Below are 26,596 nucleotides of genomic sequence, written 5' to 3' on the forward strand. Positions count from 1 at the left end.
TCTCTCTCTGCCTCTCCCCCACTCATGTGTGTGTGCTCTCTCCCTCTCTCAAAATAAATAAACTTAAAAAAAAACTAGATGCTCACAAACGCTGTCCCACAGATCCTGGTCTAGTAGGTCCAGGGATTTAAAAAATCTTGCTTAGGGGCGCCTGGGTGGCTCAGTCGGTTAAGCGTCCGACTTCGGCTCAGGTCACGATCTCACTGTCCGTGAGTTCGAGCCCCGCGTCGGGCTCTGTGCTGACTGCTCGGAGCCTGGAGCCTGTTTTGGATTCTGTGTCTCCCTCTCTCTTTGACCCTCCCCCGTTCATGCTCTGTCTCTCTCTGTCTCAAAAATAAATAAATGTTAAAAAAAAAAATTAAAAAATCTTGCTTAGGTGATTCTTAGGCAGTCAGTCTTCAGCCTGGCATCTGGGAACGATGGCCACGCTGGGCATCCTAAAATGCATTTTATGACAGTTTTCCCTATTTCTGACTATTTTGTTTTCAATCTGATAATTATAGTCAGGGCAGCTGCATAGGGTTTTGCTGTTTGAGAACACCTGGCGCAGGCGACATCTGAATGCTGAAATTTGGCCTGTCTTACTTGACCAGCTGTGTGCCACCTTTTCGTAGTTGGTCCATCTACGGGGCAACTGTTCTGTTCTGAACAGATGTGTTATATGGGCTAAAGGTGGCCTTAATTGAAATAGATCAGACTGGCACTCTGCAGATGGCATTCAGTTTATTGACATTTTATTAGGCATTTGTTATTTGTACTTTAACGTCAAAATCTAGATTGCTTTGAAAAAGGTGCACTGCCTGGCCATACTGAGCCTATAATTCCATAACTGGAGGATTTGCCAGTGCTCAGTAGAGCCTTCCTGGTTTAGATGGACGGCATGTTCTCCCCATTCAAGTCCTCATTGCTCCACGTTGTCCCACCTTCAACCCAGCCTTCCCTGTGTACATGACCTTGGCTTGTATGGACAACTGAATTTGTAGCTCTTGAAGTAGACCTTGACATCTGTGAGATGTAGCCCTCCAGAGCCCCTCAAATTCCCAGATTCTCAGATGCCACTGGAACATCTAGGTTCGTAAATATCCATAAACACAGAGAAACTGTTGGTTTGCTGGAAGGTTTCCTTCACTATGCAAGTGTCTGTCTTGTGTAGACCAGCCTGGAATGAAGCACACTCAGGTGGCTCAGATTTGTGCCAGAGACTAGAACTCTTGGTTACTCCAGGGAGGTCAAAACCTGTTGCCTGAAATCTGAGAAACTCAAGGGTCTTAACACATTTTACTGTTTCAAGATATTGCAGGCAGTTGCAAATTTACTATTGATTTTGTAGAATTGAAATGTTGATAATTGATTGCAGCCTTGGTTCACGTGGATGGTTAAATTTTTAAATGAGTGGGGTTATTTTTTTTCTTTTTCTGGAATACAACCCAAATAATGGAGAAAAAGGGGATTTGGGGGGAAATGCTATTTATTTAACTTTACAAGCAGGTTCAAGATGGTTTGCACTATAAAATGCCAGACATGTAAAGGTCTATGAATGGCAAAGAGAAATAATACTAGTGTGATGACCTATGGTCTAATTTTTTTGGGATGTTTATATGTCTAGAACATTTTTTTCTATGCTCAAACTGATTGCTTTTTGGTTCTGGGTTTATGCTAATCTGCATGGGTGTTTTATATTAGTTGCAGTTGACTAATACTCTGAGACTGAGGAATAAGATTAGCATATATGTATGGATTTCCTGCACTAACGTGAGATGATGTTGTGTATTTCTATTGAAGAATGAGATTTGACTGTCATTGTCCATGGGTTTCTCTGGGTTTCATAACAGGGGTTAAACTGGCTAACCAATTCCTTTAGGGTTAGGTGTTAAATGTAATTGAAAACAGTTGTCTTATATTCCATATGTTTACTAAATTTTAGGACCATTTTATCTTTATCGAATGAATTAATGAGACCTATTTCTGCCCTTTCCCCCTTAGTTTTTGTATTTTTTGACCTGACTGTAGATGATCAGTCAGTTTATCCTAAGGAATTAAGAGACGAATACATCATGTCAAAAACTCTCGGAAGGTAAATTGTTTTTTTGTTGTTACAGAAATTGCAGTTCATTTTTTTTCTAAACATTTGTCATTGATTAGGTTCTTGTTCCTGGTTTATAACATTTATATTTGTAGGACACCTATTTGTGATAGGCATGTTATTCATTTACTTGACTATCATCAGTTGAAATGAAGAGTTTTCCTTATACATTTTATCTTTGATAGCTCAATAAAGTGGCTTTAAAAAAGTTGGTATTCACAGGGGCGCCTGGCTTTTACTCAGAAGAGCGATTCTTAATCTCAGTTGGAAGAGCCTGCGACTCTTGATCTCAGGGTTGTGAGTTCGAGCCCCATGTTGGGTGTAGAGGTTACTTAAAAATGAATAAATAATAACATTTAAAAAAAAGTTGTTACTCACATACCATAAAATTCACACATGGAAAGTGTACAGTTTAGTGATTTTTAATTTTTTAATGCTTATTATTTTTTATTAAAAATTTTCTTTTTAATGTTTATTTTTGAGAGAGAGAGACAGAACATGAGTGGGTGAGGGGCAGAGAGAGAGGGAGACACAGAATCCGAAGCAGGTTCCAGGCTCTGAGCTGTCAGCACAGAGCTCGACGTGGGGCTTGAACCCACGAACAGTGAGATCGTGACCTGAGCTGAAGTTGGACGCTTAACTAACTGAGCATCCCAGGCACTCCTACAATTTAGTGATTTTTAACATTCACAGAGTTGTGAAACATTTTCATTACCTTCTAAAAAGAAACATTTACTGCATTTCTGCCTTCTTCAGAATTTGTGACATCTCGGGAACTGAAATGAAACTGACCACTGAATATGGCAAAGTTCTCAAAATTTTTGGTTTCAGGACCCCTTACATTCTTAAAAATTACTGAGGGCATCCAAGAGCTTTTGTGGCTGATATCTGTTGATATTTGCTATATTAGAAATTCAAATGGAGACATTTATAATATTTGTTAATGCATTAAAGAACCCAATTTAGGTTAAGATAACTTAACCTAAAACTTAAAATTTTTAAATGTTTATTTTTTTGAGAGAGAGGGAGAGAGACAGAGACAGAGCACGAGTGGGGGAGGGGCAGAGAGCCGGAGACACAGAATCAGAAGCAGGCTGGCTGCAGGCTCTGAGCTGTCAGCACAGAGCCAGACGTGGGACTCGGATTCATGAACTGCGATATCATGACCTGAGCCAAAGTTGGATGCTTCACTGACTAAGCCACCCAGGTGCCCCCAAATAATGTTTTTAATGCAGAATAATTGTTTAACTAAAGATTAGTGAGAAGAGAGGCGCTGTTTCACATTTTTGCCTATCTCTTTGCTATCTGGCTTACTAGAAAATGGCTAGATCCTGATATTTGCGTCCTTGTTCAGTCTGTTGTCACATGCCACATAGCCTCTGGAAAACGCTGTATCCTCATGAGAGAATGAGGATGAAAAAGGCATATGATGTCTTAGTGTTACTCTGCAAATAGTTTGACTTTGTGGACACCCTGAAAGCATCTTGGGGTTCCTTAGTGGTTGCCTAATCCTACTTTGAGAGCCACATCCTTAGGGACACTTTTACCACATTGTACCATGTTCTTCACTCTCCCACCCTTCCCCCTCTCCCAAAGGCCTTTCTCTCTATTGACATTTTTGGAAACATGAAAGTAGAAGTTAATAGAAGGAAATAATCACCCATATTCCTGCCACATAGAATCAAACACAGTGTACTCTTTGCAGCCATCTGTGGGAGATATTTTAGTTTATGGATATTAAATTCAGTAACTCACTGTATTTTCACAATTGCATTGGTGCTTGGAAGTTTATAGCCAAATTTGTGCGCACCCCTAAGAAATGCATGGGACTCTTATTTTTTCTAAGGGAGGATTCAACACAAATCTTCTATCAGGTGACAGAAACTTAACTCACCTGAGTCAGGTAAAAAAAGAAATTTATTGGCTCTTGTAAGCAGGAGATACATGGGCACAGCTGTTTTCAGGTATGACTGGACCAGGTGGCCTTTAGGGCTTTATGTCACTCTTTGAATTCTGATGCTCTATGTGGCTGTATGTGTGGCTGGATTTAAGGGCTCCTCCAGTGTTGCCAGGGCACTGGTTCCATGTATTGATTTAGCTACTACTGGTTGTCTTCCTATAGATTTGTTTTCTCTGTGTGGCAGGAAGAATGGCTCCCAGAAGCCCCACATTCATATCTTCTTCCTGGTAGAAACCACTTCAGAGAGAACTTTTCCCCAACATCAACATTTGATTCCAGGGGAAACGTTGATTGGCTCGATTTTGGTTACATGTCATCCCATAGTACTCTTACAGACTCTCCATTAGAGCTATATTGACTCAGGGAAGATTTCTCAGGCAAAAGGTGACTGTGATCAGAAGGGGAATTGGAAAGTGTTTTGAGCAGATTTTAAACAATAATAGTTAAACGGACCATTTTCTCACACCATATAGAAAAATTAACTCAAAAGGAAAAAAACTAAATGTAAGAGATACAGCTATAAAACTGTAAAAAGAAAACAGAGGTAACTCTTCAGGACCTTAGGTTTGGCATTGGTTTCTTTTCTTTTCTTTCTTTTTTTTTTTTTTTTTTAATGTTTATTCATTTTTGAGAAAGAGAGAGAGAGAAAGGGAGATACAGACACCAAAGCAGTCTCCAGGTTCTGGCCTGTCAGCACAGAGCCCGATGCGGGGCCCGAACTCACCAATCGTGAGGTCATGACCTGAGTCGAGGTCGGACGCTTAACTGACTGAGCCACCCAGGTGCCCTGGCAGTAGTTTCTTAATTATGGCACCAGAAGCACAAGCAACAAAAGAAAGAAAAATAGATAATTTAGACTTCATCAAATTTAAAAACTTCAGTGCATCAAGACACTATCAAGGGAGTGAAACACAACCCGTGGAATGAGAGAAAATATTTGCAGATCATTTATCTGATAAGGATCTAGTATTCAGCAAAAAGAACTCTTATAAGTCAACAACAAAAACAACCCACTTTACAAATGGGCAAAGGATTTAAATAGCCTTCTCCAAAGATCTACAAATGACCAAAAACCACATAAGAAGATGCTCCGCATCATTTATCATGAGGGAAATGCAAATCAAAACCACAAGGGTTACTGCTTCACAGCCACTAGGATTTCCATCATAAAGAAACAGAAAGTAGCAAGTGTTTGTGAGGATGTAGAGAAATGAGATTCCCTGTATACTACTGGTGGGAATGTAAAATGATGTAGCCACTGTGGAAAATAGTTCTTGGTTTCTCAACAAGTTAAGCATAGAATTACCCTATGACCCGTGATTCCCCTTGTAGGTATATAATTCCCGTCTCCCAGTTGACAATAGGTGTTTAAGTAAAAATTTATGCATGAATGTTCACAGCATGTATCCAAAAAGTGGAAACAACCCAAATCTCCATCCACAAATAAATAGGTAAACAAAATGTGATATATCCATACAATGGAATATTATTTAGCCACAAAAAGGAATGAAATATTGACCCATGCTACAGCACGGGCTAACCTTGAAAACATGAGTGAGAGAAGCCAGACACAAAGGGCCACATATTGTGTAATTTCATTGATACGAGATATTCAGAATAGGCAAATCTATTGAGAAAGCAGATTAGTGGTTCCCAGCAGCTGGGAGAAGGATAGAATGGGGGTGGAGTTTCCATTTGATCTCATGAAAAATTCTGGAGCTAGATGGGGGTGATGGTTACACAACATTGTGGATGTACTTAATGCCACTGAATTGTAGATTTTAAAATGATAACAGTGGTAATTTTTATGTATACATACAATACACAATAAAAAGGGTGTCTTGACAAATCTACCTACCCACCCCAAACTCACAATAGTTATAGTCTGCTTGGGGCATGTAATGAATGATTGATACTTGAGTAGCCACTACCTTGGGCTGACCCAGGCTTTGGAGAACAGAGTCCATTGGGTTACCTGTATCCTGGGTATTATTCCTCTTCCATTATAGTATCCCAATTAATTGCAAATCTTTAAGAGTTTGCTGCAATTAAGGTAATCGCATAATACTTTTTGTTGTTAGTTATTGTGATTTTATTTAGGGTGCAGTTTATGGCATCAACTATGGCACTTTGAATAAGAAAGAGCATATCAATGAAAATAATTCATTTACAGTTACAGTTATCTGCTGTAACTTGTGTCAGGCACTCATTTTTGTTTAGGACTTTGTTCTCAGTGATGTTTCTCTGCCTCTAGGATAAGTAATTTCTGTCTTATTTGTTCTTTTTTTTTTTTTTTTTAATTTTTTTTTTTTTTTTAACGTTTATTTATTTTGGGACAGAGAGAGACAGAGCATGAACGGGGGAGGGGCAGAGAGAGAGGGAGACACAGAATCAGAAACAGGCTCCAGGCTCTGAGCCATCAGCCCAGAGCCTGACGCGGGGCTCGAACTCACGGACTGCGAGATCGTGACCTGGCTGAAGTCGGACGCTTAACCGGCTGCGCCACCCAGGCGCCCCTGTCTTATTTGTTCTTAGTGTCTTTCTGAGGATTTCACATTCTGGGGTGCCAATAATACTTAAGTCTGTATCACTCAGCTCAAAAAGTGGAATTTGGAGCTGACACAGTACTATTGGATGGTCCACATTCACTTATGCCCTTGACATTTTACATTGGTTAAGTTTCATTGTGTGGTTTGAAAACAGGGACAATGGAAGGGTTGTATGTGGACAGCGCTTAACTTCTAAACTGATCTGGGCTAAAGTTAAGCCCAGATCAGGAATGATGAACCATTCTGACAATTGATCATTTTATGTTTCTCTCCGTAGCGGTGCCTGTGGTGAGGTGAAGCTAGCTTTTGAGAGGAAAACATGTAAGAAAGTAGCCATAAAAATCATCAGCAAAAGGAAGTTTGCTGTTGGCTCTGAGAGAGAGGCAGTAAGTACCTGTGTTTGTGCATGCTCAGCTATTTATTTTTATTTTTTTTAATGTTTATTTTTGAGATAGAAACAGAGCATGAGTTGGGATAGGGGCAGAGCAAGAGGGAGACACAGAATCTGAAGCAGGCTCCAGGCTCTGAGCTGTCAGCACAGAGCCCGACGCAGGGCTCGAACCCACCAACTATGAGATCATGATCTGAGCTGAAGTTGGACGCTTAACCGACTGAGCCACCCAGGCTCCCTGCTCAGCTGTTTTTAACACTTCTTAACTTCCCCAAATAATTTTAGAGTGGTGAGTTTTTTCTTTCTTTTAAGTTTTTATTTATTTATTTTGAGAAAGAGGGAGAGTGAGCAGGGGAGGGGCAGAGAGAGAGGGAAAGAGAGAGAATCCCAAACAGGCTTCGCACTGTCTGTGCAGAGCCCAATGCCAGGCTCAAATGCACAAAACCGTGAGATCATGACATGAGCCAAAGTCAAATACTTAACCGACTGAGCCACCTAGGTGCCCCTAGAGTGGTGATTTTCAGTGTTAGGAAGAATTCATTGTTCACATACGTGAATTTGTATTAAACAGCATTGAAATATTTTGAGTATATTCGACTAACCTAGAAAGTTACTTATCCATAGTTTGGTTCCAGAAATATTTTGTTGTACATAACGTACCAGCAAGAAGTGCCCCCCTCCTCCCCCAAGTTGTTACAAGTTTTACAGTACATGAAAGGAAATTGAGGGGTGCCTGGGTGGCTCAGTTGTTTGAGTGTTCCTCTTGAATTCAGCTCATGATCTTACAGTTCGTGAGTTGGAGCCCCACGTGGGGCTCTGCACTGAGCACAGAACCTGCTTGGGATTTTCTCTTCCCTCTCTCTGCCCCTCCCCTGCTCATTCTCTTTCTCTCTTTCTTTCTCCCTCAAGCTCTCTCTCTCTCTCTCTCAAAAATAAATAAATAAACATTAAAAAAAAAAAAAAGGAAATTGAGGGGAAAAAACAACCTGGCTATATATCCCACCATTGTAACTCCACAGCTGTTTTTTTCCTTCTAGTCCTTGTTCATATAAATTTGCATTTTTAGATGGTTGAAGTCATACTGTATATACAGTTTTGTGTTCTACTTTTCCACATAAGCATTAATGCATAAACTTTCCCCTAATTGATGCTTTTTGATGATTGAGCCTCTATTTCATGAACTTTATTGTAATTATTCACCCATTTCTCTGTTTGATCATTTAGGTAATTTCTAATCCTTTGCTCTTCCCAATAATGAAGGAGTGAATACCTTAGCATCTATAGATTTTTAAAAATCCTAATTATTTAACAGTCTCTATATAGTAGCCATTCATTTTATTGCATTCTGTAATATACATTTACTGTGTTGGTGAAATGGTCAAATGTATTGGTCTTTCAACACACGACCCAACAGAATAATGTAAAATGAGGTCTCTAATCACATTTTCCTTTGTGGCCAGCTGTTTCTGGCCATTATACTTTAATGTTCTTTAAAGATCAATCCCCCCCCTCCCCCCCCCCCCCCCCCACCTCTGCCCCGAAGACAATGCCATTTTCACATAGCAAGAGGAATTTCCTTTCTGTGTTCACTTTGTTACAGATCTTTTTCCCCTGTGATTCTGGATTTGTTTCCTGTTGGGGGTGTGTGGTGGGGAAGAAAATACCTACCATTCTTGAAGACTTGGAGCAAAATTTTACCTCTTAATTTCATCTTTCAAATCAGATTGGACTCTTTTAGACCTCTCTATCATCAGAGTATGTCCTGCCATGGTAATGAGTTTAACAGCTTACAGGAAGAGGCAGGCTTTTAAAATTAAACATCTGGGTTTCTTAGCCGAAGTCCATTTTACATAAATATGTAATTCTATATCCTCTTTGCTTTGGAGGGTGTAGCCCTTGAGGCTGAGTAACTCGATTCATCCTTTTGGAATTGGAACAGAGAGCAACTTCGGTCCCCTGATGCTTCCTCTCATTGGTGTCTCACTAAATATGTTAGCCTGCAGTAAATTGGAAACTGTGCCTGCTCTATTATTAGAAATGTGGCTTGACATTTTCCTTATGTAATTTAATTAAATACCTCTTGTCTGTGGTGTTTATTTGTTGTATCACTTTTATGAGTATAAACAATTGTACAGCCAGAGAGAGCTTACAACTAATATTACATTGTATGTTAGCTAACTGGAATTTCAATAAAAACTTAAAAAAAAGAGAGACAGAGACAGAGCTTACCAGGTAAGCATGAGAACAGTGGAAACACACTTGTTTCTGGCTGTGAGAACTGGAGCAAGTGGCTTCCTTTCTCTGAGCCTCAGTTACTCCATCTGTGAACTGGGGATAATTCTAGAACCCAGTTCACTTTGGGATTTTGAGACTTATTAAGTAAAATGATTCTTTTTCTTTTTTTCTTTTTTCTTTTATTTATTTATTTTTAATTTTCAACGTTTATTTATTTTTGGGACAGAGAGAGACAGAGCATGAACGGGGGAGGGGCAGAGAGAGAGGGAGACACAGAATCGGAAACAGGCTCCAGGCTCTGAGCCATCAGCCCAGAGCCTGACACGGGGCTCGAACTCCCGGACCGTGAGATTGTGACCTGGCTGAAGTCGGATGCTTAACCGACTGCGCCACCCAGGCGCCCCTCTTTTTCTTTTTTTAAATATTTTTTTAAGTTCACTTTTTTGTTTGTTTTTTTTTTTTGAGAGAGCATGAGAAGGGGAGAGAGGGAGAGAGAGAAAATCCCAAGCAGGCTCTGCAGGGTCAGTGTAGAGCCCGATGTGAGGCTCAAACTCACAAACCATGAGATCATGACCTGAGCCAAAATCAAGAGTCTGATGCTTATCTGACTGAGCTACCCAGGCACCCCCCAAGATGACTCTTTTTTTTTTTTTTTTTTTAATTTTTTTTTTCAACGTTTATTTATTTTTGGGACAGAGAGAGACAAAGCATGAACGGGGGAGGGGCAGAGAGAGAGGGAGACACAGAATCAGAAACAGGCTCCAGGCTCTGAGCCATCAGCCCAGAGCCCGACGCGGGGCTCGAACTCACGGACCGCGAGATTGTGACCTGGCTGAAGTCGGACGCTTAACCGACTGCGCCACCCAGGCGCCCCCCAAGATGACTCTTAAATAAAGAGGTTGGCATAGGGCTGGTCGTTTACTGACTGCTTACTATTTGCCAAGCACTTTGCAGAGTGATTTTTAGGGGAGTTATTTAATTGATCGACCTCTAATCCTTGATGAGTAGGCGCTAAGTGTGGAACTCAGACAGCTTTTACTCAACTAAGCTTTAAGCATTTTCCAAGTGTTGACTATTATTATTATTAATAAACTTGAATGTTATTTTTTTATCAAAGGATCCGGCTCTCAATGTTGAAACAGAAATAGAAATTTTGAAAAAACTAAATCATGTAAGTATTGCTGTAAAATCTGACCCAGACTTACTTACATTCTTTCCTCTCAAAATAAGGGAATTGTATAAAGTATTTCAGTGTAATCAAGCTAGTATTAACTTGCATTCCTTAAATGTGTGTGTGTGTGTGTGTGTGTGTGTGTGTGTGTACACGTGTATACATGTGTGGGTACACATGTATGGGTGTATGTGTTTAGCTATAATGTAGATGGGAAAAGCTTTGCTCTGAAATTTTGAGAGGACAATACTGTATAAAGATTTCATGATTAAATAACTGTGATATTTCCACTGAGTGAGTTTTTGACCAAAATGCATGGTAAATTTCCCTAATATTTTATCTCATATTGTTTATGGGAAGACAGTGCCAGTTTGGTAAATTTGGCTTAATTATACCTGTTCTCAATACCTCTAAATACTTTTGGTGGTACTGATTTCCATTTACCTTGGTGGGTGTGAATAGTTGCTATCGTTTTTGTGCCTTGTCTCACTGGAAAGTGAGTCTGTCTTTTTTTTTTTTTTTGAATGTTTATTTATTTTTGAGAGACAGAGAGAGAGACAGAGCATGAGCATAGTAGGGGCAGAGAGAGGGAGACACAGAATCCAAAGCAGGCTCCAGGCTCTGAGCTGTCAGCACAGAGCCGGATGTGGGGCTTGAAACCACGAACCATGAGATCATGACCTGAGCCAAAGTCAGACATTTAACCAACTGAGCCACCCAGGCGTGCACCATTGAGTCTGTCTTTTAAGAAGTGAGAAAAGCAGGCTCTGTGCTGACAGCAGAGAGCCCAATGTGGGACTGAACCCATGAACCATGAGATCATGACCTAAGCTGAAGTTGGACACTCATTGACTGAGACACCCAGGTGCCCCCTGAATTAGCCTCCCCCCCACCCCAAGGGATCTGGAATCTCTTGTTAAAGAGAGGAGCCCTCTAATTTTCTGGGGTGGGGTTGCTTCAAACATACCCCTAAGATAAACAGAATCCTCAGAGAGTTTTTTCTGATGTCAGAGGATCCCCAAACATAACATTTATACAAATCCAATGTCCACTGCAGTCGAGAAGAATTGAGAACCCTCAAAAAAGATCTCTGGAGAGAATTTCTTGGCAATTTACAAGGGCATGTGGAAAGCTCTTGGAAATGAAACACAGGCTCATGAGTGCATTTGGGGGATAATGAGTAGAGCCTGGCGTTTGGAGCCAGGCATTGATTCAGTCTGTTGTTAAACACTTACTGTGCCAGCCTGCCTTCTAGGCCCGGGGGTGGTGAGCACAAATGGACTTGGCCATCCCTCCCCTCCTCTGGTTTCAGCCTAGTGGGGAGACAGACCAGGGTTCCCACTCCCATCTCTCTTACCTCCTGGCTCTGAGAAGGTCATTTCATTTTTCAGCGCCCCTGTTTCCTTATCTCTGCAGTGGAGACAATATGGATACATACCTTAAAGGTCAGTGTAGGAATTCGATGAGATGTGCTTGTCAAGCTTTCCGCATGGAGAACACGCTTGGGGGAATGTTTTGCGGTCTGGAGAAATCACTGCCATTCCCTAAACTTTTCCCTGTGTGATCTAACTGGAAGGTTTAGGGTAGTAGCCTCTGGTTCATGAGAGACACCTTCAGCCGCGACACTCCAGCCAACGAATGACCCTAGAGATGGTGGTACCTTAGAGGATGCAGTCCTGCAGGCTCTGACTGTTGGGCACCTCCTCGTGCTCTGCCAGCTCCCAGACCAGTCCATTCCCAGGTGGGCGCTGGCCTGATGATGCCAGGCAGAACCAAGCAGCTCTCATCTGTTCCTCTCAATTTCTGTTCCTTTTCCATGTGTGCCTTTTCTTCTGCTTCTGCTTTATTATATCAGGATATCACATGCATATGATCTAGAGAGTCAAATATTGCTCAAAGGTTCATACACAGACTGTAGGTCTGTAGCCCCCACGCCCCCCCCCAAACATTTTAAAACTCTTGGATCTGTTTTTTGTTTGAATGAATTTATCTCCGTATTTCTTTTTTTTTTTTTTTTTTTTTTTATTTTTTTTTTGGGACAGAGAGAGACACAGCATGAACGGGGGAGGGGCAGAGAGAGAGGGAGACACAGAATCGGAAACAGGCTCCAGGCTCCGAGCCATCAGCCCAGAGCCTGACGCGGGGCTCGAACTCACGGAACGCGAGATCGTGACCTGGCTGAAGTCGGACGCTTAACCGACTGCGCCACCCAGGCGCCCCATATCTCCGTATTTCTACATAATATACATAAACTGCTATCTCTTGGTTTATCAATCTTATTTTTTTATGATCAAATTCTTCTTTTTAAGTTTATTAACTTATTTTGAGAGAGAGAGCGAGAGCGCATGCGTGTACAGGTAGGGGAGGGGCGGAGACGGAGGGAGAGAGAATCCCAAGCTGGCTTTGCACTGTCAGCGTGGAGCCTGACGCAGGGCTCAAACTCACGAACTGTGAGATCACGACCTGAGCTGATGTCGGACTCTTAACCGACTGAGCCACCCAGGTATCCCTATCGATTTTAGATAGCCTGTTGCCTTCCTGTGACAGCATATGAGAATCTTAGTTCCCCTTTCCATTCCTCTTAGTATAACATTACAGTGCGTATCCAGTGTCTTCATTTTTGTGGCAATACAGCTGGTCACGCAGAGCCAAATGTGCTGGGATCATAGGTAAGGAGTGGCAGAGCTGGTTTGCTCTCAGCCTCACTCTCATGGTGTGTGTGCCACGACCAACATGTGGTGGTAGAGTCTGCCTTCAGTGGTGTTTCTGTTACTGCCATTGTTCTCGTTAATCTGCGCAGCACATGAATGTCTCCTGTGTGCCAGCTGCTCTGCTGAGTGTTGGTTCTAGAAAGAGAAATAAGACTTGACTCAGCCTGTCAAGCGCCTGATGAACGGAGACCCGTGGTGGGTGTTAGTTTCCCTTTTCTCCTCCTGGAGGTCGCAGTCTGATGGGGAGACAAATGTTGAAGATGCAGCATGAGGCCACATGGATGAGAACCAACACAGGGGACTGCGGATGCATCCCGAGGGTGACATTCGAGCTGGGGCCTGATGCTGGAGACCAGGTGTGCCCAGAGGGCTGGATCACCAGGCAGGAGGGCAGCAAGCAGAGGTGTGACGTTGGGAAAGAACACAGCAAGTCTGGGGCAGGCAGGGTGTTTTGTGGTCTGGACAGGAGGATGCATGGGACCAGGAGCAGGAGATTTGGCCATGGTCGGGGCAGGACAAGGCTGGGTCTCCAGGGTTTGCTAATTCCTGCTGAAAACTTAGGTTTCCGAAGGTTTGCTTTCCTCTTGTCTTACTTTCTGTCTTTCTTCTATTTCCTTCCATCTCTCCCTCCTGATTGGTCTCCTTTCCTTCCTTTAAATATGTTTAAATTATGTAACATTTGGCACATGTAAAACAATAAATTATGAAGCAAAGCAATGAAATGAACACCTAAGAACTAACCATTCAACTTAAGAATGAAAACTTGAGGGGGTGCCTGGGTGGCTCAGTTGGTTAAATTTCCAACTCTTCATTTTGGCTCAGGTCATGATCTCATTGTCGTGGCTTCGAGCCCCATACTGGGCTCTTAGCTGGCAGTGCAGAGCCTGCTTGGGATTCTCTCCTTCTCTTTCTGCCCCCCCCCCCCACTTGCACTTCCTCTTTCTTTCAAAAATAATAATAATAAAAAAGAATGAAAACCTGACCATGCAATTGAAGCTACTCCATACACTCTGAAGTCTTTTGTGACTTGCCTCTTCCACTCGGCATTATGTTTCCAGGATCCATTGTGCTGGGGAGGCAGTGGGGCATCCCTTCACTGCTGTTCAACAGTTCATTATGGGAAGCTACGACTTGAAGGATTTTAAAGTTTATTTATTTATTTTAAGAGAGAATGAGCAAGCAGGGGAGGGGCAGAGAGAGAGGGAGAGAGAGAATCTTAAGCAGACTGCACGCTATCAGCACAGAGCCAGATGCAGAGCTCAATCCCATGAACCATGAGCTGAAATCAACAGTTGGATGCTTAACAGACTTAGCCACTCAGGTGCCCTGTACCATTAGGAGGATTTTAATCAGAGCATTGGATGTGATGAAATTTGCTTTGTAGGACAGTCACTCTGGTGAGTTTTGCTACTCTTCTTACTCTAAAATCTAAAAATCGTGTAACTCTCTTCCCTTTAATTTATTTTTTATTTTTTTTAACGTTTGTTCATTTTTGATAGAACGTGAGCAGGAGAGGGGCGGAGAGAGGGGGAGACACAGAATCCAAAGCAGGCTCCAGGCTCTGAGCTGTGAGCACAGAGCCTGACGCAGGGCTTGAACTCACAAGCCGCGAGATCATGACCTGAGCTGAAGTCGGACCCTTAACCCACTGAGCCACTCAGGCGTCCCTTCCCTTTAATTTTGATAATAACTACAAGCCTCCTCTCTGCTTGGGGTGGGGTATGTCCCTGAGAGATACTTACCACATTTTTTACTTACCCAGACCACTCAACTCTACTGTCTATCTTCACATTGTAAAACCAATAGGTGTGCTTTCTAAGTATAAAATCATAATATTAGGGGTGCCTGGGTGGCTCATTTGATTAAGCGTCTGACTCTTGATTTCGGCTCAGGTCATAATCTCATGGGTTTGTGAGTTTGAACCCTGCATCTGGCTCTGTGCTGACAGGCTGTTTTGCCTTTTCTGCTATATGAACTTTAGAGTGCCTTGAGGCAGGGGGGCAAATGCCTCCATTCTGCTTCTGTGGTTTTCCTCTTGGGAGTTTCTCACTACATTTCCTCTTTTTTCCCCTCTTAGCCTTGTATCATCAAGATTAAAGACTTTTTTGAGGCTGAAGATTATTATATTGTTTTGGAATTGTAAGTAATAAAGTGTTCTATTTGTTTCCATTCAAGTGCTTATAAACCACCAAAAAATCCAATGCTGGCTTGCATTTCTCATCCTGGGGACTCTCATCATATGTATGTGGTGGTGAGGCCCACCAAGTGTGCATGTGGGGTTAGTACTAAATCTAAAGTCCTCCCAATGTTTCCAAAGGCATGTGGCTTAGAGGTTCCAGGCCCTGGGTCTGAGGTCTGGGTTTGAATTCCGCTGTGCAGGTGACTGTGAGTTAGTTTACTTCATGTCCTTGACTCTTATTTATTTTCCTAGTGTTGGTGGGGGTGGGGTGCTAATAGTGATACTCCCCATATGTAGAGTCATAAGGATCAGATACTATGAAGGATGGAAAGTGCCCAGCAGAGTACCTGGCACACACAGTTGTTCAACCACAGGTGGATGTTACTACTCTGAAATATCTGCCTGGGTGGATGTTTCTGCTTGGGATCACAGTGCTTAGGGGCATGGTGACACCTCATTATCTTTTCAGTGCTGGTTTACTTGCTGGGTTATTTCAGTAACCACAAAGTCCTGTCTTCTGTGGTGTGACCAGAATAATTTCCTGGCTCATTCATGGAAGGGGCCTGTCTTGATGTTCATTTCTATGTAAATATGTAGTGTTTCTGGGAGTGGCTGTTGGAGCAGACAGGCAAGGCTTTGCTCCTGAGTGGTATCCAGTGGCTAAGGAGGTTGGTTAGTAAGATTTTATAGTAAACATGGCAATGCAAGCTGGTGCAGCCACTCTGGAAAACAGTATGGAGGTTCCTCAAAAAACTAAAAACAGAACTACCCTACGACCCAGCAGTTGCACTACTAGGTATTTATCCAAGGGATACAGGTGTGCTGTTTCGAAGGGACACATGCACCCCAATGCTTATAGTAGCACTATCAACAATAGCCAAAGTATGGAAAGAGCCCAAATGTCCCTCGATGGATGAATGGATAAAGAAGATGTGGTATACATATACAATGGAGTATTACTTGGAATCAAAAAGAATGAAATCTTGCCATTTGCAACTACGTGGATGGAAATTGGAGGTATTATGCTAAGTGAAATTAGTCAGTCAGAGAAAGACAAAAATCATGACTTCACTCATATGAGGACTTTAAGAGACAAAAACAGAGGAACATAAGAGAAGGGAAACAAAAATAATATAAAAACAGGGAGGGGGACAAAACATAAGAGACTCATCAATATGGAGAACAAACTGAGGGTTACGGGAGGGGTTGTGGGGAGGGTGAATGGGCTAAATGGGTAAGGGATTCTACTACTAAGGAATCTACTCCCGAAATCATTGTTGCACTATATGCTAACTAATTTGGATAAAAATTAAAAAAAAAAAAAAAAAGCATTCAGGGAAGGAGAAACTATAAACTTAAAAAAAGAAATTTTTTAATAGTAAACAGCCTCAATCATAGCACTGGGAGAGACTGGATGGCCCCTGTGGTGCTTGAGGGAATATCTGTTGCTGTCTGACTGGACCTAGTTAAAACAGAAGTAATACAGTAACAGTCACTGATGCTAATTACTTACTATGAGCCAATTACTGCTCCAAGCACTTTACATGGATTGACTCATGTACCCTTCATTAACAGTCATCCATGTTACTTACAGGTTACTGATGGGTTACGGTCTTTAGTCCCACTTTACAGAAAAGGAAACTGAAGTTCAGAGGACTTGAATAACCCTGCCAAACAGCCACTTGTGCCAGGTGCCTTACCTGCATGAATTATCTCTTAATTTTTACCACAGCCATCAAGGTAGGGGGAGGATTGTCCCTATTTTTTTAAGAGGCAGAAACAAGCTCAGAGAGGGTGTGTAACTTGTTCAAAGCCCCAGAGCTAGGAATGGTGGGGCTAGGGTTCAGACACCCGTTGTCTGATTGTGGGCTCCAGTTTGCCGCTCTGTCTCAGTCTCTGAATCAGCTGGGGTGCATGATGAAAACGCAGACTCCTGGGCTCCGCCTCCCGTCTGCTGAGTCAGATTCTTAAACGCTCCTGAGTGCCCACTGCCCACTCCTTCCATCTTTCCCCGTTCCTTGGTTTCCAACAAGGACATCTTCACTGTGGAGAGGAGACTTAACTACCTCATTGTTTGTACAAACGGGAGTCCTCGTGAGAATAAAAAGGGCAGCTCTTTGCCTGTCGGAATGAGTTTGTTTTGTTTGTGTTATTATCTTCCACCCAAGAACCACCCCCTGCTTGGCCTGTCTGTTTCAGGATGGAAGGAGGAGAGCTGTTTGACAGGGTGGTGGGGAATAAACGCCTGAAAGAAGCTACGTGCAAGCTCTATTTTTACCAGATGCTCCTGGCCGTACAGGTAAGAGAAGCCCTCAGTTCTTTTTTTTTTTTTTTTTTTAAGTTTATTTATTTATTTTGAGAGAGAGAGGGAGCGTGAGCCAGCATACATGTGGGGGAGGGGCAGAGAGAGAGAGGAGAGAGAATCCCAAGCAGGCTCCACTCTGTCAGCACAGAGCCTGACACAGGGCTGTCTCACAAAACGTGAGATCTGGGCGCCTCCGTGGCTCAGTCAGTTGAGCTTTTTCCACTTCCGCTCAGGTCATGATTTCACAGTTCGTGAGTTCTCACAACTCGTGAGAGCCGGTTTTGGGCTCTGTGCTGACAGCTCAGAACCTGGAGCCTGCTTTGGATTCTGGGTCTCCCTCTTTCCCTGCCCCTCCTGCACTCACGCTCTGTGTCTCTCCCTCTCTTAGAAATAAATTAGCATTAAAAAATTTTTTTTTAAAATTCTCAGCAAGTGAATGACCAAGTACATAATTTTGGTGGAATTTTTATGCTTTACTTTAATAAATTCTCAAAATACTTTAATCACTCATTTACATTTTTATAAATGAAATTGACACCTTAGATTTCTGCCTATATGAAGGGATATTATTTTGAAGAGTGAAATGAACGGTCTATTGTCATAAGTTGCATTTTTCATCTTTCCTACTTTTTAAATCTTTTTAAATTTACATCCAAATTAGCATATAGTGCAACAATGATTTCAGGAGTAGATTCCTTAATGCCCTTTACCCATTTAGCTCATCCCCCCCCCAAGCCCCCTCCAGTAACCCTCTGTTTGTTCTCCATATTTATGAGTCTCATGTTTTGTCCCCCTCCCTGTTTTTATATTATTTTTGCTTCCTTTCCGTTATTCTGTATGTATCTTAAATTCCTCATATGAGTGAAGTCATATGATATTTGTCTTTCTCTAATTTCGCTTAGCATAATACCCTGTGGTTCCATCCACATAGTTGCAAATATCATTTTTCCTACGTTTTAAACATTTTCTTTCTTTTTTTTTTTTTTTTAAGATTTTCTTTTTAAGTAATCTCCACCCCTAATGTGGGGCTCAAACTGACAACCCTGAGATCAAGAGTTGCAAGATCTACTGCCTGAGCCAGCCAGGTGCCCCTAAAGATTTTCTTGAAAACAAATTTATAAACACTAAGCCCTTTACCCAGTAGTTTTCTGTGATTTGGGGTAATGTGGTTGTGAGTAACCTGGCTTATGGTTTCATCCCAGCTGTAAGGGGTGTGTGTGTGTGTGTGTCTTGTCTGTCTGTCTTTACTCACATACCTATTCCATAAACCTGAGGGTCATGCCTCCTTTTCTGTGTAGTACCTTCATGAAAACGGCATTATACATCGGGACTTAAAGCCAGAGAATGTTTTACTCTCATCCCAAAAAGAGGACTGTCTTATAAAGGTAAGAAAACTCTTTCTGTGGCCACCCCAAATTTCTATTCATAAACTTTAAAGATTCATCAAGTAAAAAGTGGGAGCATAAAAAGGTAGAGAACTTGACCCTTCCACTATTAGCAATTATTTTAGAGACCAGGTGGTATTGCTTTGATTCAGAGTCTTATGGGCATTTACTGAGCTCCTCTTTATACGAGCCACTTTTGTTCTGAGAATGGAAGGAGGGGTCTAGATGGATGAGAATCACATCCCTTATCTTCTCCTGCTTTCTAAGGTGGTGCTTCCCAAGCCTGGCTGCCTATAGAATCTCCTATTAATTAAAAATAAATAAATAAATAAAAATCACGACACCCACACTGCATCTCACAATCACTGAAGGTGGCATCCGGGTGCCAAGTATTTTTTCCAAGCTCCTCAGTTATTCCAGTGTTGGGATATTGGTTGAGAAACCAGAGCCTAAAAGAAACCATGGATAACTGATTAGGACCCTAGAGTCTATGATAAGGGTTACAAACCTCTTGTAAGGTTACAGAGAACCACGGATAAGTTGGAGAAAAAACCTTCAGCTTTCTTCGCTTGGAAATTTTAGTTTAAACAAAATTCCAGATTTTAACAGCAGGCATGGACTGTATAGGATAGGAACTGATCTAGCCTGCATAGCTTTTGGGACTGGCAGACTATGCTGATCATTTAATTTTATTTTGCCATTAAAAATGATTCCCTTTTGTCCTTAATTTTAGATTACTGATTTTGGGCAGTCTAAGATTTTGGGGGAGACCTCTCTCATGAGAACCTTATGTGGTACCCCTACCTACCTGGCTCCTGAGGTTCTTAATTCCTTTGGGACTGCTGGATATAACCGAGCTGTGGATTGCTGGAGTTTAGGAGTTATTCTTTTTATTTGGTAAGAAAAGTTTCATTGCTTCAGAGTCTGGTTGGAAGTAGTTAGGTGAAAACAGAAACGTGCCCAGGTAGAGAGCTTGTGTTTAATCTGGGTGACTTATCTTGACCGTTGATTTAAAGAAAAATCTAATCTGTATGTCCAAATGCCACTGAGAATGCTACTTGATTTCTTTTCCTTTCTTTCTCTACCGATGTTAAGCCTTAGTGGGTATCCACCTTTCTCTGAGCATAAGACTCAAGTGTCCTTGAAGGATCAGATCACCAGTGGAAAATTCAACTTCATTCCCGAAGTCTGGGCAGAGGTCTCAGAGAAGGGTATGGATATGAAAAGGTTAAGAATTTGTCGTTTGGTAAAATGTGTGTGCCGTGGTGGGAATTTCTTTTCAAGTTGTTATGTTTCTCCTGTTACTTATTTTCTATTGTTTGTTTTGCACCTTTTTGAGGGGCAGAGGAAGTTATTAAGAACATGGGCTCCTCAACCAGGCTAAGTGAGACTCATGTTTTGGGTTGGCTACTTCCTAGCTATGTGACCTTAGGCAAGATACGTAACCTCTCTGAGTCACCCTTTCCTTTATATGTAAAGCAGGTACAATAAACTTTACCTTAAGGGGTTTTTGTGAGGGCAAGTGGAACAGAAGCAAGTGCCCTGTACCTATTAAGGGTACAAAATAATAAGTAACTTTTCAGTTACAAAGTCTCCTGTGAATGAGCATGTAAGAACAAAAGTAATTACTTTGCGTTTTAGGATGTAAAAGTGTAACTTTGTAATTCTCAAAAGGGCAAGTAGAAAACTAAAACTAAATGTGAAGTAACATAGGTGATTCTGTTAAATCTTAGAATGTGAAAGGAATAATACTGTTGCAGTAGAAAGGCAGTCTCAGCATGGTGATTGCTGTTAAGCTTTGTTTCTGCCAAACCTCCAGTTCCAGGGAGCCTGTTGCTGGCTGAGAAACTCTATCATTCCATGGGTCTCGGGAGAGTTGGCCGAGCATCCTGAGCGTCTTAGAACGAGGCACAAGTTCAGATTTAATTAGTTTGAAGTTGAATCCAGCAACGAGCGAGGGAACAGGGGGCGAAGAGGTTGTGATGTGCAAGCAGGGAGAGATGGGGGGCATGGAGGTCATTCCTGGTTTTCTCAGAGAGCTCTAAATACAGAGAGGAGGACAGGGGACCCTGTCCACCACACCTGTTGGCTGGCAATGACCTTAGCCCCCCTCTGTCTTTCTGGATGTTGGCCTGTGATTCTGGCATACTTTCATTTTGCGGATTTAATGTATCTACCGTTTTCACTGTGATGTGATAAATTATCTTATTGCTTTAGCTCTGGACCTTGTCAAGAAGCTGCTAATAGTGGATCCAAAGGTGCGTTTTACGACAGAGGAGGCTTTAAGACACCCATGGCTTCAGGTGGGTATGGGGCAGTGCTCGCTAGCATGAACTCTATGGGCAGCTCTCAGCTGTGCCTGAGGGATGAGGAAAAAGTTGCAAACACGTTTGCTTTGTTGAGTCTGTTTAATGCACTTGCTTGAGATTGAGCTTTAAGTGTGTCGGGTATGTTTATGTGTGTATATGGGTCGTGAGTATAAGTGTATCTTTGGGTATAACCGTCCCAACTTAACTTGTGGCTCCTGGGGTAGACAAGCTCACTTTATGGCCTGTCCTAGGCCCACTCGGGTTCCCTGAGTGTGCATTTTGGCTGTGGTACTTTGAGAGGTTGTTCCAGCTGTAAACCTCCACCCCCAGCTGTGTCATCCTCTTTCCTCAAACCTCTCACCCTGAACAGGTGGGGTTGGCTGCATTCCAGCTGCCTTCAACCTTAAGTCACGGGAGGAGGGCAGATTCTCTGGGGGAGAATCTGGCTATTTGTTTAAGCCTAAGTAATTGGGCATACAGGGTCTCGCTTCTTTTTTTGGGGGTGGGGGGCAGGACCAGAAGGAGCATCTTAAGCAGGCTCACGGGCACATGAGCCTGACGTGGGGCTCGATCTCATGACTATGAGATCATGACCTGAGCCGAAATCAAGAGTCAGACGCTCAATAGACTGAGCCACCCAGGTGCCACTAAGGGTCCCGCTTCTTATTCATGGCGAATAAACATGCCATTACTGCAAAGTTACCTGGATCTTTGAAGTCTGTATTACCTATGTGCCCCTCTAGGGGTTTGTGGCTGCTGTTAGATTATATCCTGACCTCATTGTAGCTGCCAGACTTGGAAGTCCTTTGTGGCTTTGCTGGACTAAACTTTGGTTTTAGAATTAGCTCCAGCATGGTTGGGCAGGTTTTCTGATGGATGTCAGACCTTCTGTTAAGTACGGTTCCATTCAAGCACAGACATACCCATTCTTGTTAACTTCTAGTTGGTCTGTTTCCTATGGGGATGAGGAACTTAACCAGCTAGCTTGAGCTAGAGGCTCAAGTACTGTGGGGATCACCTGGTCCAGGAACTCCTTGGGGCCATTCATTCTCAGAACTCTGCTTCTGGAACTCTGGGAAGACTGCCTCTATTCTTTCTCTGTTCCAGCCCTCCACACCTAACGTGTTGCTCCCGCGCTAGCTCAGGTGGAGAACAACAAATCCTTAAAAGAAAAAAAAAAAAAGTAGATACATTTGTTTGGGCTATTGCCCTGGAAACAGCAGTCTCCCTCCGCCCCCAAGAAATCTGTCAGATGATTTAGCACTTAATAGACCACACAGATTTGAAACAGCAGGACCCTGGAGAAAAGGAATTTGGAAACAAAGGGTGCCTTTGCATGTGGGGATTTAATTTTGGTGAAAAAGAAAAACATGCCTCTTGGCTCTTTTTATGTGCCCTAATAGGGAAACTCTTGGGGCCAGATGTGGAGGTGGAGGAGCTGTGTTAATCTTGAAAAAAACAGAGCTTGCCGGTTAGGTCAGGGAACAGGGTCTGTAGCTGCCTGAAATTTACGAAGGAGCATAGCCTGTTTTTCTTGTTCTGTTTGTCTCCAAAGAAAACTGTTACTAACAACTGAGGAAAAGGTGAAGTTCAGCCCTGCCATGGGGGTCTCACTTGAATACTCTTTTGTCCACATTGTGTTTTTGCTGCAAACGGTGGAACTGGACACAGAGTGAGGACCAGAGTGCAGACGCTGCCCACATAAATCATCTGCTAGTGATAGTTTAGGTTTTATTTTGGGAAAATCCAGTATTTTTGAAGAAGCCAAATGGTTTTGTGGGTCTGGCCCTGGATGGAGTGTTTGGAATGTGAGTTCCAGTCTCTCCTGTTATTAACAGTTCAGTTTGGGGAACATCCTTTATGTCGACTTTTTGGCCTCATATTTACTTCTTGAAATAGAGAATTCCTTCCTACTTGTCTTTGAGGCATATTACAGTTTAATATTTTTGAATAGGTTGTAAAGCTCTGAAAGGAAGGCAATTTTCAGATACCCGTTGCTACCTGCCGTATTTAATGAGCTCCTTTTCCATGTTATTGCTAACTGACGACTTGTTTAAATACAGGCCAAAATAGGCGTGTGGTCAGTTCTGTTTGGCTGTACTGAAGAGTTGCCATTTGGGGCATGGGGTGTGGTTTCATTTCCTCATGCGTTCATTCTTTCAGAGGACAGTTAATGAGTTCATGTGTCAACACTTACTGGCGATGCAGAGAAGAGTAAGTTAAGTCCTGGACTTGCGGAGCTGATGGTCTGGGTGGGGGCCAACCCCGACCACAGTCACAGGCGAGCAGTGGGATACACGTGGTAACAAGGGTAGGTGCAGAGTATGGGAGGATGCTCAGAATGAGATAGGGGCTTCAGGTGCTCACAGGTTCACACAATATGAAGAGCATCTAAATCAGTGGCCTGGGGATGACATGGCTGTATCAGTTTGCTGAGGCTGCTATAACAAAATAGCACAGGCTGGGTGGCTTACATGGCAGGAATTCATATCCTCCCCATTCAAGGGGCTAGAAGTCCCAGTTTCAAGATGTTGGCAGATTCGGTTTCTCCTGAAGCCTTTCTCCTTGCCGTGCAGATGGCTGTCTTCTCTCTGTCCTCACATGGTCTTTTCTCTGTGCTCACATCCCTGGTGTCTCTTTCTCTTCTAATGAGGACATCCGTTGTATTGGATTGCGGCCCCACCCTAACAGCCTTATTTTAACTTAATTACCTCTTTAAAGGCCCTGCCTCCAAATAGTCACTGGGGGGTTAGGGCTTTCACATATGAACTAAGGGGGTGGAGGTGGACATATCTTAGTCCATAACAATGGGGAGCAGCATTTTCAGTGTTGGTTTTGTCCCTCTGACATGGAGGCACCTGTGACTTTTATGGTACCTGGCTCCTAAGGTTGCTCACAAAGTATTTGCTCACTGAGTAAATGAGAAGGTGGTTGAGGTGGATGGGCAGGAAGGCAAGGAGGGCATTGCCGGTGGAGGCTGTGAGCAGGTATAGGAGGAAATAAGGGAAGGAATTTTGAGAGTGGCATTACATAGGAGGTGAGATTCTAAGGGAGATTGTCGAGCAGAATCCGGATGAACCTGGTGCTCTCAAAATGGGCAGTGGGCGCTACATGGAGTGATGCAGAAAACAGTGTGATCGAAGCGGTGATCCAGCTCCTCGATACACAACAGGTGTCTTAATCCCCGAGCACTGCAGTTATATACGCCTCGAACTGCTGAATGTTGGAGGCCTTCACCCCTATGTCCTCTGCTCCCCGCTACCTCCACCCTGTGTTGCTCTTGGCTCAGTGCGGGGAGTGGGAATCATGGGACTTCGGAATCAGGCAGCTGTGGGTCCATATTGTGTGCACACTCCTTGTTAGTGGCTGAGCCGGGCTTCTAGCTGGCCCCATCCTAGTCCTGGATGTTCACCTTTCTGAAGGTGGGGAGAGCTGTGCCTGGTTACCTTTCAGGGTTCCCAGATGCAAATCCTTGAGCCTTGCGGAAGTGAACATTCCTGGAGGTGGGAATTACCCTCACAGACATGTGGGCAGGATTTCTGTGTGTGCGCATGCACCCCTCTCCCTGCTTCTCCGTCTAGCAGCACAAAACCCCTGTAATGCTATGTATGACCTGTTCATCTGTCTTCCTTTCTCATTAGCTCTGGGATATTGTGGGCTTGAAGTCCTTCTGGTGACTTGTGTAGCACTTGCTGGGAGAATTTTTCTGGGGTGCTGGGTTGCTTGGTTAGGGTGGCCCTAGTAAATGACCTTATTGTTGGCACAGGGAGTGGGCACCTCCTGGAAAGATTTGGCTTGCTGCAGGGAGTCAGCCCTCAGGGAACTGAGCTAGTCCCAGCCTCTGGCTTCTCGATGGCCATCTCTCAGGATCTGGGATGTTAGTCCTGAAAGTCTCTTGACTGCTAATGTCTGTGGTTGTCTCTGCACTCCTGACAGCTGAGGCCTGTGGGTTTGATTCAGCCAGTGTTGACTAAGCATTGACTGCTGATTAGATTCCTCTGGGAAGGCAGAGGAGAGGAGCGCGTGGTCCTTTCCCTGCTGGAGCCTTAGCAAGAGCATGCCTTTTGGTGGACTGACTGGGTGTCCTCACCCACTGTCCTCTTTCCAGGGGCATCCTAGACCTGTCTTCCTAGGAACTTTCGTTCTTTCAGACACAGCCCACTTAGGTTTTTTCATTTCTTCACAGGATGAGGACATGAAGAGAAAATTTCAGAATTTGCTTTTTGAAGAAAATAAGTCGACGACTGTACCCCAAGTCCCAGCCCAGGTATTTCGGATGATGGTCATTAAATGTAGTAGCCTCAGTTTTAAAGAACTAACGAGCAAGGGTGAGGAGCTTGAAAGGTCTCCTTAGTAGCAATTGCTTAATATTTTTTGGAATAACGTCGTAGATATTTTGTTTCCACTTGATTGGCCCTAGCACCCTTAGAAAATTTAATAATGAAAAGTGTGTTTAATGCATTAAACAAGCACAGCTAGGGATTGTCATTCAAGAGGTCTCCTGCAAGGCAGAATTGGAAGACTCTAGTAGGAGTTCAAATTTAAACTTGTTGAAAATTTAAAATCTGGGTGAGTGGTTGATTATTTATTGGCTACAATTTTATTTCCCCCAAAGTTGTTAGTATACTTCAATATCTATTCATTACTATCCTGCCTTCTCTTGGTGAATAACATTCCCCTTCCTAATGTCCCCTGGGTATTTTATCAATGGGAAAATAAAGACACACACAAAAAAGATGGTCTTCCCCAAAGAGAGCAAGATTTGGGGCTCCCAGCAAGAGGTATTGTAGTCCCTTTAAACTTCATAATTTAGGAGAAGATGACGGAGAGGAGGGAGGGCGGTTATGCTGCTTAATGTCAGTATTACATCAAGTGCTCACAAGCCACAAGGGAGAGAGAAATGTCCATTTGATAAGCATGTCTGAGTCCAGGGAGGCATGGTGGGGACTCAGGTGTCCAGGGGGACGACTCCTAATTCTTGGTACTAGAAGTTGCACATGAAATGCTCCAAACTTACCAGAAGCATTAGTGGGACACTTTGATAATCTTAAAGCCGACAGTTCTCTTTGAACATTCTTCCCTTTTTATTTCCAGCCTTCCACGAGTCGAAAGCGACTTCTTGAAGGGGAAGCAGAGGATGCTGACACCACAAAGCGTCTGGCTGTGTGTGCGGCTGTGTCGTGAACACTGGCTGAATGAAAGCCACCTGCCTTCTTGGACCCTGCTGCCACTTTCTTGAAGTCTGTGTTTTATAGTTTGTATCGTAATTATGGGGACGGTTCCTTTTCCACGATCATCAATACACAATTCTAAACCTA

General features: G+C 43.0%; 1 protein-coding gene across 10 annotated transcripts in view; it reads left to right on the forward strand.

Moving 5' to 3' along the window:
• CHEK2 (checkpoint kinase 2) overlaps positions 1–26,596 on the forward strand; it is a 48,639-nt gene extending 22,043 nt beyond the window's left edge. For 8 of the 10 annotated variants that reach the window (XM_086682163.1, XM_086682170.1, XM_086682166.1 and 5 more), the window contains 11 exons: positions 1,984–2,074; positions 6,870–6,978; positions 10,336–10,389; positions 15,178–15,239; positions 17,479–17,578; positions 18,883–18,969; positions 19,703–19,866; positions 20,065–20,180; positions 21,187–21,272; positions 25,465–25,545; positions 26,373–26,596. In XM_086682163.1, the coding sequence (XP_086538289.1) occupies positions 1,984–2,074; positions 6,870–6,978; positions 10,336–10,389; positions 15,178–15,239; positions 17,479–17,578; positions 18,883–18,969; positions 19,703–19,866; positions 20,065–20,180; positions 21,187–21,272; positions 25,465–25,545; positions 26,373–26,462 (1,040 nt within the window). In that variant the 3' untranslated portion in view covers positions 26,463–26,596. The remainder of the gene's footprint in view (positions 1–1,983; positions 2,075–6,869; positions 6,979–10,335; positions 10,390–15,177; positions 15,240–17,478; positions 17,579–18,882; positions 18,970–19,702; positions 19,867–20,064; positions 20,181–21,186; positions 21,273–25,464; positions 25,546–26,372) is intronic. The other 2 variants (XM_086682164.1, XM_086682171.1) reach the window with 2 other exon arrangements.

The sequence above is a fragment of the Puma concolor genome, chromosome D3 (assembly GCF_028749965.1).
Source record: "Puma concolor isolate L17-30 chromosome D3, mPumCon1.1.hap2, whole genome shotgun sequence".
NCBI classification, from domain to species: domain Eukaryota; kingdom Metazoa; phylum Chordata; class Mammalia; order Carnivora; family Felidae; genus Puma; species Puma concolor.